Source organism: Rhinolophus sinicus, chromosome 3 (assembly GCF_057876585.1).
Source record: "Rhinolophus sinicus isolate RSI-liver-muscle chromosome 3, RSI-T2T, whole genome shotgun sequence".
Taxonomy (NCBI): domain Eukaryota; kingdom Metazoa; phylum Chordata; class Mammalia; order Chiroptera; family Rhinolophidae; genus Rhinolophus; species Rhinolophus sinicus.
In genome coordinates this window covers 189,120,004-189,132,016 of record NC_142503.1, presented here as the reverse complement: position 1 = coordinate 189,132,016, position 12,013 = coordinate 189,120,004, and the positions used below count along the sequence as shown (strand labels likewise).

General features: G+C 34.1%; 1 protein-coding gene across 15 annotated transcripts in view; it reads left to right on the top strand.

Annotated features, from left to right (window-relative positions):
* Positions 1 to 12,013, top strand: part of EML5 (EMAP like 5) — a 145,889-nt gene that overhangs the window by 95,416 nt on the left and 38,460 nt on the right. For all 15 annotated transcript variants that reach the window (XR_012494562.2, XR_012494563.2, XR_012494564.2 and 12 more), the window contains exons 22-27: positions 3,666 to 3,818; positions 4,659 to 4,790; positions 5,689 to 5,777; positions 6,645 to 6,821; positions 8,998 to 9,199; positions 9,902 to 10,028. Coding sequence is in view for 12 of the 15 variants with exons in the window: in XM_019744585.3 (XP_019600144.2) it covers positions 3,666 to 3,818; positions 4,659 to 4,790; positions 5,689 to 5,777; positions 6,645 to 6,821; positions 8,998 to 9,199; positions 9,902 to 10,028 (880 nt within the window). In the remaining 3 variants the exon portion in view is untranslated. The remainder of the gene's footprint in view (positions 1 to 3,665; positions 3,819 to 4,658; positions 4,791 to 5,688; positions 5,778 to 6,644; positions 6,822 to 8,997; positions 9,200 to 9,901; positions 10,029 to 12,013) is intronic.

Genomic DNA, 12,013 nt, shown 5'->3' with positions numbered 1-12,013 from the left:
GTATGGAGAAGAAAGCATTAACCAGGGCAATGGCTGCATGCAAAATGCTAGGCGCTGTGTTAATTTGTTCTAGTAAAGATCTGGAAGAGTAGCTTCAAATAACATCACTACCTGATTAAATTTATTATCCATAGTTATTATCTAAAATCCATCTGATTTCAGCACAAACCAAACAGACAAGTTGTAATGATCATGTGATATGTATTCTCGCGCTTGTGTAAGTTGTAGGTATTGTCACTCACTTTTGCAATTCTCAGACTTGGGGTTTTGCTTCTGGTTTGTCTTGGTAGAGAGGAATTTCCAGGATTTTCACTTAGTTCTTCCTGTCATAATGACTCTTACCCCGTGGATCACAGAGCCAGCATAGAGGATTCTACCAGTTGCCAATTATAGCTATTCAAATTCAGGAGTTAGGTGGGGTCCATGCTATGGATCCTTGCTCAATGGGACCTTGTCTTCCCTTTAATCAAGGGGCTCTGAGTATATCAATTGGCTTAGGTCTAAAAACTGGTTGAGAATCTGTGACTCTCCACTGTTGTGATTTAAGTGAGGTTTTTTAGCCACCTGGTGTGGAGATTTTTCTGTTACGTAGATCAGACACTGATCTGGTAGCCTACTCATCTGTTCCATTCCTGGGGACACCATGATTAATTGGCCTGTAGGAGAAATCCCCACAGGCCACAACATTCTGATTGTCACTATATCCCTGCTGCCCTTTTTGGTAAAAAGAATCTGTCTCGTCCTTGGTAGCTAATTGATGCTTCTTGGCCTCTGCTTCTCCAGGATTATTCCTGTTGAATCAGGGAGCCCACGTTAATGGCAATACCTCCCATTCCTGATCTACAATCACACAGCTTTTCTAGGATGCAGACGCTGCCCTTAATGTATTTCTCAATGCCTTCGTGAAGGGACTGTTTTCTAGACATTTTTAGGGGATGTAGGTGAGTATGCAGGTTGTATATTAAAAATCACCTTTAACATTCTTACCTCCCTAAGCTTTTGAATTCCTTCCTGTAAATCAGGTGTTAGCCCATGGATCAAATCCAGCCCACCACCTGATTTTGTGAAGTTTTATTGGAGTACAGTCATGCCCATTCATTTATGTATTGTCTAGGTCTGCTTTTGTACTATAGTAGCAGAGTTGAGTAGTTGTGACAGAGACCACATGGCCCACAAAGCTGATAGTATTTCCTGCCTGCTCCTTTAAGAGAAAGTTTGCCAGCCCTAGAGCATGCTGAAATGTGATCCAAGTTCGGGAACTAGTGGTTCTACAGAAGGTTAAGCATCCTCTTGCCAAGGCATCTGCCCCACAATGTCAGTCTTCTCAGAAACAGGAGAAGAAGCCTGTTTGCACTGGTCAGTGAGACTCAGAATAGCAAAGAAGTTTTGAGATTCTCCGTTTTGTCTGAGTCCAGCCAGATGTTCCCATTGCAAGTTTCCAAGTTCCCTTCCTTCCCAATCAATGCCCTAACTTTCACATAAGAAACTTGGTGAGACTGTGAATTCAACTGACATTGTAAATTTGAAACTGACACAAGTTAAATTGTGTGCTCAGTTTTCAGCAATAACAGCCCTGTCAGATTCTTTTAGGTTTGCCATGGAAGCTCTCCCTGCTCAGACCATGACTCGCGCTGAGTGTTCAAGGACAAGCTGATTCTTCTTCCTGTGGTTGCTCCGTGTACACAGCTGCACAACAGTCTCTGTAGTCATCATTACTTTTGTAATGGTCAAAAGATAACAGCCTCTTGGACTCCCAGGGCACTTACTCAGTGGATATGTCATCATAACCAATTGCAGGCCATAACTTGATTGTTGGGCCAATGCATGCTGTGTATTACTAGCATCTCACTTCCCATTGGCAAGGACTTAGCACTGAGCTCAAGCCCTGAAACATAACTAAACCACTTCCAAATCCTATCGTTAATGGTCTGTGTCCTGTGACCAATTCTGTATCAGTCAAGAGACAGAAACTACCCCAGTAATTTGAACAGAGAAAATTTAACATGAAGAAATGTTAACTAAGAAAAGGTAATTAACTAAGAAAAGGTGGTTAACTACTAAAAGGGGTAAAAGAGGATTCTAAAGGGTATAGATGTAGCAGCTGCAGAAAGCAGCTACCACCCATAGGGCTAGTGGACAACGAACAAGGAATGAACTTAGAGGGTGGGCCCTTCCCCTCTTCCCCCAGGCTGAGATTCAGATCTCTTTGGAGAGGGTACTGTCGGAGCCACAGGAACATACAACCTGCCAGTGGAAAAGAAACTTGCCAAAGGGCTGATCTGCAGTGGTGGCAGAGGAACTCCCCAACTTTACCCCAACCCCACCCTGCCCCATCATTGGTCCACTGGCTTCAGCACCCCAGAAAAGTCCCTTCCTTCTGCTTTGGCCTTACAGGGGCCCTATGCCACCTTCTACTGGCCAAAATCAAGTCGCTGGCAAAAGAAAAATGTCTACAGTGTCCAGCTCCAGTATCACATAGAAGTTAAAAAAGGGGTGGATTTGGAGCTGAGGGACAATAAATTAATACCAAGCTCTTATCCAGTTTCTTGGCTGTAACTACTATCTGTATGCTACTGCCCCCCATATTTATATCTCTAGCCTATTCTCCCTGGAGCTCCAGGGGAGTATTAATATTCAAACTGACTCCTTGATGTCTTCACTTGAATTTCTCATGGACATCCTTAACTTAATGGGTACAAAACCAAACACTTATATCCCCCTAGTTTTTCCCATTTCAGTAAATGGCATCACTATTCAAACAAAAATACAGCCTTGACTTTTATCTTTTTCTCTTACTCTGCTCCCAGTTCATCAAAGTGTTACCAGTTCTATCTCCAAAATATGTCCAAATCCTGCCATTTCTCATCACCTCCACTGCTGCCAGCCTGCTCCAGGTCATTGTCATCTCTTGACTCTTAAATCTCAGAAATCATATCCTAGATTTCTTCATTATCAACGTATGCTTGATAATTAAATGACTACTTGTTCTTAATTCATTCTGTAACAGCTGTACTCATCTCTCCCTCTCCAAATATTATGCAAGACACAAAAGCCTTAGAGTTTTTGAATATGCCTGCTGCATCCCTTGCTATCAGGGTAAGCCCAATTTTTGCGTTTGCTAACGCAGGATTAGCCCTTGATTTTTAAAATTAATGTTAACATCATTATTTCTTCATATGAGGTTTTGAAATGTGTAGATAGATTTTCCTAGCTTACACTAATAATTGACTAGTTTCAGACATTTTTTTAATTTGAAAGGACTTTTATAAAGATGGCTTTTTTATTTCTTAAACTTCTGATTCATTAGATAGAAACTACAAAGGTAGCAGCCCACTCCCTCAAAAAAATTTCCACATATGTCATTGGCTTTTTGTGTTAGTTAAAAATCTCTCCTTTTTTATCAACTTAATTTTTTTTAAGGTAAATATCAGTACTCACTTTCGTTACATTCAGAAGAGGGAATGGTTTGTATTAATTATTGCTTAGCATTCCATACCACTAATTTCAATAGAAAGCTTTATTATCTAGATCCATTGGCTCCTTTATAATATTGGTTTGAGATCATAATAAATATAGGAATCCTCTTTGAAATTAAAGGTTCTTTAAGCACACACTTTTTTTTGGTCAAAGAAAATCTCCTGACACATGCTGTCTTTCTCTTTTAGGCGGACGATGCTGCTGTTTCTCTCCTGATGGTAAAGCTTTAGCTGTGGGTCTCAGTGATGGAGGTTTCTTAATGGCAAATGCAGATACTCTAGAGGATCTTGTATCTTTTCACCACAGAAAAGATATTATTTCAGATATCCGATTCTCACCAGGTAAGAGTCCACTAAAATCACATTTGATTATTAACTTGGATCTGGCAATGAGTAAATGTATAAATGTGCAGTTTTTATTAACTGTTATTTTGTCTTAGAATTTTACTTTTTTGATTAGAAAAGTCAGTATAGTGAGAGATAAAAGCCCTGTATTAGATCAGTAGTAAAACATCTTCAAGTGCCAATTCTGTCACTAACTTTTCTGTATGATTGGGCCAAGGATCTTCTCTGAGTTTTATGTTACATTTGTAACGTAAAAGGGATTGGATGGACTGTCTTCATTATATTCTTAATGCTTTTGAAGTTACATTAATTGTTTCATCAATTTCCATGTATTCATTATCTATAATAAAACCTACTGTATGGTAGGAATTAACTAATGTCAATGCAAAATTTACCTGTGTTGGTTTACTTCTATTTTTTCTAAATGTAAATGATTTTTATATTTTTGGTTAAATGCTAAATGTATCAAAATTACGTTGTATATAATTTTTGATATTTGCTTTCCACCAAACCACTTCATTACACTAAAAAACATTTCATTTTGGGGTGGCCCATTAGCTCAGTTGGTTAAAGTGTGGTGCTAATAACACCAAGGTTGCTGGTTTGATCCCCTCTGAACCACTGTGAGCTGCGCTTTACTTAAAAAAAAAAAAAATTTCATTTTGTTAATTATAATATGCTTGAAAAATTTGTCAACCATCTACCATTTGACACATATCTTGTTGTAACTTACAAAACACCTAAGAGTTCCTCCAAAAATTAAGAAAATTAACTCCAATTGTATAGGGCAAAAAATATTAATGTAGAAAATGTCAATCAAATATGTTTCTATTACAGGTTCTGGGAAATATCTTGCAGTAGCATCCCATGACAGCTTTATAGATATATACAATGTAATGAGTAGTAAAAGAGTAGGAATATGCAAAGGCGCTACGAGTTACATAACCCATATCGATTGGGATATTAGAGGTAAGAATTTAAATTACTTACTGTTTGGTAAAGTTTCATTTGACTTAGGATAGCTATTTTAGGAAACAAAAAGTGATTCAGCAGAGATTATTCTCAAAATTATTTTCTGCTTCATTTCACATCTAAAGATGAATGCTATGAGTTTAGACTTTTCATTACTTCTAGTATAATTCACATGATAGTATAGTAACTGATAAATTCTTTAATTTACTGTAAAGTAATTTAAGTATTATACAAAATTTTTTTTTAATCATTTGTCCTGGTTTTTGTCATAAGCTTGACATAAATAGTAACTGAAAATTTTGGAAAATAGATATCTTAGTGAGGATTTTAAAGTCATTTCACCATCATTTGATATAAAATACATTCCCTAAAAATAGTCATAATTGTATAACATATAGAATTTAATGAGTAGCCTTGATTTTTTTAGAGAATGCATGACGTATGACAGTGTTTAATAAGTTTGCATTATGCTAAATATTTTAAATGCTCCATTTTTAAGGATTTTTGTTTCATGTATTCATCTATATAAATCTAGTAAAAGTTTTTCAAAATACAGTTAAACAAAATATACTTACTTTAGAAAAAGAGTCCCAAAATTTGTTTCTAAGCATTTTTTTTATATACATAACAACAGAAATAATTTGTGTGTGTGTGAGTATACAAAAACTAAACCACTTATTTATTTAATTACTTAATTATGTGGAGATTTAAGAAAATCAAATGCTCTTAATCTGTGTTGACTGCAGAGGAAGGTTGTAAAATTATATTAAATTGTTTTTTTCTGTAATTTCATGTTTTCATGTTATGCTTAGAATGGCCTCTATTTTAAGATTATAAAATACTAAAATTATAGGATTATATATGTATATATATATATATTTAACTTCTTTTTAAGGAAAGCTTTTACAGGTCAACACTGGTGCTAAAGAACAGTTATTCTTTGAGGCTCCCAGAGGGAAAAGACAAACCATCCCCAGTGTGGAGGTAGGAAGATAGTGGTGCTTGTAATGTTGATATGACTAAAAGTGGTTAGAAAACTTGCCTACTTTCCATCATTTAGTTACACATGAAACCTGTTCTCCGATTATTCAAATTATGGCTATTCTTTTTGTGAGTTTATTTTCTTGGATCAGACTGCATAGATGGATAAAGGAAGAGATATGCTGTATTAAGATTAGGAATACGTCACTTGTGTTGTCTGGCTATGCTCTACTTTTCTCAAAGGGCAAGAACATGCAATAGCCAATAGAAGACAAGACATGTAAGGTTGGAGTACTGCATAGCTGCCAAATATTTTGGAACCCATATGCCTAAAATGGTTGTTAGAAAATTCCTGTTTAAAGAAAAGGAAAAGAAAAAATATGTTCAGTTTTTGTGCCTGACAGTATTAGCAAAATTTTTTGACACGATATGGCTGAGGAAGAGCGGCTAAACAAATGTAACACGAAAGTGGCTTAATAAGGAAGGGACTGTAAATAAAAGTTCTTAATTTCCAGTAATGATTAACTGGAAAACATGCTGGTAATGTATTAGTAGAAATTTAGATGTGAAGTGTAAGAATAAGTTTCTTGATTATTCAAAGAGCAGAAATAGGCTTATTTCTTATCACTATATGTTCAGAATCTAAAATACACATTGTATCTATAATAAGTACATCTTGAATAATGTTAGAAATTTTCAGCAGGAACTAGTAGACTTGGGAAGCTACAAAACCAAGGCAACTAATAACCTTTTTATTAAATTTTTAATTTTACTTGAGACGCATGTAATTACAAAGAAAAACATTTAGATTTGGTTGTTAATTTTAGGTTTAGATATTACAAACTTATAGCATTTTTGTTTCCGTTTTAGGTAGAAAAAATTGGTTGGGCATCATGCACAAGTGTACTTGGTTTATGCTGTGAGGGAATTTGGCCAGTAATTGGAGAAGTCACAGATGTAACTGCCTCGTGCCTCACGAGCAACAAAATGATTCTAGCGACTGGGGATGATTTGGGATTTGTGAAGTTATTTAGATATCCTGCTAAAGTATGTGTTTTTCTTAAACTCTCCTAGTAGTTATAATTATAAAAATGGTTAAGGTAATGCTCTTTCATAGCATTTCATTGTTGTAATATGAATGTTACATAGGTAATATGTAATGTTGTGATATGAAAGTTTCAGAATTATGTTTCCTTTTTTTCCCCCCATTTTTTTCTTTACATTTTTCTTTTTTTTTATTTATTGGGGTGACAATTGTTAGTAAAATTACATAGATTTCAGGTGTACAATTCTGTATTACATCATCTATAAATCCCATTGTGTGTTCACCACCCCAGAGTCAGTTCTCCTTCCATCACCATATATTTGATCCCCCTTACCCTCATCTCCCACCCCCCACCCCCCTTACCCTCTGGTAACCACTAAACGTTTCCTATTTTTGATATATTTATGGGTTTTATCTAGAAGAATTATTGTAATTTATGATTCCATGCATTAAGTTATATATTATATTGTACAATGCTTCTCAATATTGAATAATGTAAATACCCCTTTTAGAGGAAATACTCCTTTTATCCCTAATATTAACTTAAATAATTTTAGTATTATTTTGAATAAATATTCCATATACTGTATATAGCTTTAAAGTTTAATATGTTTTAACCAATTAAATACAAAATACTATAAGTACAATACCAACAAAATTTTAAAAAACAACATTGATTTCATGTGATGAATTATGTTATTTTGCTAAAACCAAACTGTACAGATTCTTTGGAGTACTAGATGCATAGGCATCTACTGTGTGATGACTCAGTTCCCTTACTGCTTTACTCAAACTACCGGGGAATATTTGGCTTTCACTTAGCACAAAAATAAAATTCATGTATCAAATCCAGATGCATTTATTTCTTAATTTTCACAAATTCAGATATATATTATGATTTGGCACCAACATGAGCATAAATATAAATTTGAAATAGAGCACTAAAATCATATATGATATTCAGTTCATGATGATCTTAAGTAATTGCTCGTACTACTGTTTTTAGAGCATCATTGAAATGAAAACACAGGTTTAAAAATTCTCATAGAGAACTCAGGTGCCCAGGAAAATATTCCATAGGTTCCTGTTTTAGATACACTCAAGTGGTAGAACTTTAGTTGATAAGAATGTGTTCCAATATTGATCAGAAAATTCACTTCCAGCAAGCATTCCAGATGTTATACATGCCCTAAGAATATATTCCTTCTTCACCTCACTGTAGCAAGAACCACAAAATCTTAGGAAACTACGTTCTTGCAGTGTTTTACTGACAGATCTCCCTCTTATTTCAGCTAATTTTTACTAAGAGTCTTTATTCCCAGAGAATTCACTGATTTAGCTAGCATTATATTTTGTATATTTAAGACATTTCTTATTTTAACATCCTTGAAAAGATGTCCATCTAAAACCTGCTTATAACATTAATCTGAAATTTACTTCTGTAAGTTGGTAATGCTAGTGTTCTAGATTTAACAGTTGCCAGTATCTATAACTTGGATTTTTCTTGGTATTTAAAAGAAAAATACATTCCCATGTGTGGTGCTTATAAACAAAAAACAGTAATGAATTAAGATAAAAGATATTTACATGGGTATGTACCAAAATGATTGATAATTATTTCTGTTAATATGGCCATGCTGTATATAAGTATTTATATTCTGACTTTGTAAGTTATTGTGTCTATTTCCAACAATAATAATCTGCATAGTCATTATTTTTAATAGATATGTACTATTCCATAGATAGACACTGTGATTAACTAGTATTACTCTTATAAACATTTAAAATATTTAAAGTTTTTCACTGCTGTAAGTAAAAACTATAGTAAATTTTTTTTGCACACATAGCATTTTTTAGCATAGATCTCTAGAAGGGGGATTGGTGAATCAAAGGTCAGAACATTTTTATGCTTTAAATGCAGAATACCAAGTTGATTTTTTAAAAAATGCCCATGGTACTAGCACTGTTTGAAACTAGTAGTTGTATCCTGTCCTCACCACCTTCGGAATTGTTATTTTTTATTCTAGTGAATTTCAGTATTTTCTCATTTTTTAAAAGAGTTTCAGTTCTTAATTTCTAATCATATATTAAGAAAGAAATTCAAAATCATAACAGAAAGTTTTTAAGTAATGAAATTTCTCAGAAAAACGATTTGAATTTCCTTTTTTCTACCTTTAGGGAAAATTTGGAAAGTTTAAGAAGTATGTGGCTCATAGTACACATGTCACAAATGTTCGCTGGACTTATGATGACAGCATGTTGGTTACCTTAGGAGGTGCAGATATGTCTTTAATGGTTTGGACAAATGAAATGGAGGGCTATCGTGAAAAAAGGACTTGTGATAGTGAAGAATCTGATACAGATTCTGAAGAAGATGGGGGTATGTCATTTTACAATATCTTATTTTAATTAAAACAGAAAAAATTAGTACAACTGATTTAAACTGCAGAAGTTGAAACAAGTAATAATAATGTTTGAATAATTGTGGTTTTAGTCTATTTGGTCTCTTTAACACTAAAATTGGTTTTGTCACTTAAGAATAACAAACTGTCATGTTTTGAAGACTTAGATATTCTTTATCTACAAATGTAATATAATCATATTTAAATAAGTACTGTTAAAATACATTTATAGTATCTAACCTCATATTTTAAAATAATTTTGACTTTTCCTAATATACCAGTAATACCAGCTCATTACAGAAAAATTAGAAAATACATTTTGCAGTAAAAAATGAACACAGCATCCATAATTTGACCACTCAGAGGCAACCTCTGTTAACATTTTGAGGTATATTAATAAGGGTATGTGCATTTATATACATAGTATATTTTTAACAAAAATGATATATTGAACTTTTTTTTAGCCTGCTATTATCACTTCGTAATACTTTGAAAACATTGTTTCATATTATTAAATATTCTTCTACATCATTTTTACTGGCTGTGTGTTACTTCATAATTTGGCTACAATACAGTTTAATTTACTTCACATCGTTGAACATCCTTGTATCCAAATTATAAGATCGTAATTGGTCTCTTCAGTTATCTCTTAGAGAATAATTCTTATATTTTAATGGTAGGCTATGACAGTGATGTTACAAGGGAGAATGAAATCACTTACACCATCAGAGCCTTATCAACAAATATTCGTCCAATGTTTGGGATCAAGCCTCATTTACAACAAAAAGAACCCTCAATTGATGAGAGGTAACAATCAAGTTTAAAATTAGATGAAGAAAAGATATTGATATTAAAATCTGAATGTATTGTTTAACTGAATGAATTTTTGCAAAAGCTAAGTAACAGTGATACTCTTGCATTATACAATTCTTAGCACATCTTAGAAAACATGTTTGTCCTTAAATATTTTTTGGTTGTGACACTGTCCTTTGCATGTAGGTTTAGGGGAATGATGCTATATTTTAAGTCTATATGATTAAAGGAATCTTATTTGCTAACTTTTATAAATATATGCGATGAGGTTGGGGAGATAATAAAAAATTGAATGCAATACCAGGTACTTTTTAGGAAGCACATGAGCAGAGATGTGATTAAATTTTGAAAAGGGCTTTTTAGCTATGTGCCTTTCATCAAGGATAGAAAGTCATTATTTTAAGATTTTCCAAAAAGGCAAGTTGAAGTATAGCTTGTCTCAAATTGGAATTATTGGTCTTTGTCTAGAATCAGCGAATCAAAAATATGGACATGTACACAGCAATTTTATGAAGAGAGTTAGCTTTTTAATAAAGTCTCTGAGCTAGATGATAGATCAAGGGAAAAATTGTAACCTGATGCTCTTAAGATCGTTAGGTAACACAGGAAACAATAAAGAGGCAAATGGATCAGTGAATGGCATGGATTTCAGAAGCAAAGAGGTTTTAAGAAATAATAAAGGAAAAATTATCCAGAAACAGCACTGAGGAAAATAGAGCGAGTGGGAGGTGAAAACAACAGTAACCTCTTCTGTAGAAAGCTATGATGAGGAAAACTTTATTATGAGAAGTTAGTAAGAATATTTGAGGGGAGAATTAAAAAAAGAAAGGGAATGCACTCACATTGAACAAAATTTGTGGAAAATTCAAGTGAATGTATAGTTGGTGAGGGTAGAGCTAAGTTAGAGCATTGGAGCTCAGTTAGATAGAAATGATATCACAGGAAAGCACTGGCAGAGGAATTTGAGTTTGAACCTATGAGTTTAATATTCAGTGGAAATGTTGAAATTGGAAGGATGAGATGCACAATAGTGATGAGGGGAAGGGCCAACTAGAGAGTCCGTTGAACTGACTACCCCAAAGTTCCCAGGGACGTTCTGGGTGGAATGTTGAGGTGGTGATGGCTCCACAAGTCCTCTTTCAGATGCCCCACTTGCAGATGCTGTGCCTCCGAGAATAGCAGTGGAGACTCACGTTACGCAAAGTGGGCAGAGAGAGGGTGGTAATCAGTGTTGTCCTCACATATAAAGATATATGAGTTAGAGATGTAGTAAGTTAGAGATGTTTTGAGAAAGCTGACCATACCATCATCTAAATACTTGCACAGGATTCAAGATTGAAGTAACTTGGTAGGAGGCAGTATCATACAATGCAAAGGGCATGGTTTTTGGATTCAGACAAATGGATTAAAATATTCATTTTTATGGGGCGGCCAATTAGCTCAATTGGTTATAGAGTGTGGTGCTCTTAACAACAAGGTTGCAGGGTCAATCCCCACATGGGCCACTGTGAGCTGTGCCCTCCACAACTAGATTGAAACAACTACTTGACTTGGAGCTGATGGGTCCTGGAAAAACACATTTAAATAAATAAAAGGTTTTTTTTAAAGTTCCAAAAATTATTCATCTTTATCATTTACCAGTTGTGTGACCTTGAAAAACTAATTGTTTTCTCTGAACCTCAGTTTCCTTCGCAGTAAAATGATAATGATAATCTCTAATTTGCGGAGTATTTCAAGGCTTAAATGAAATAATGTATATAAAGAATTTGGATAGTAACTGGTCTTCACCAATGATACCCTCCCTTAGAATGAAATACAGAGTAGCCTGAAGAGATGCCCTGGTTAATACTGAAACACTTTCTGAAATTAAATATTCACAAAGTAATGAACACTACTCATATACTTATTAATTAAAGTAATATGGTTAAATATGCAAATGTGCGTGTTCCTAATTAGAATTTTTGCAATATAGTGCTTAA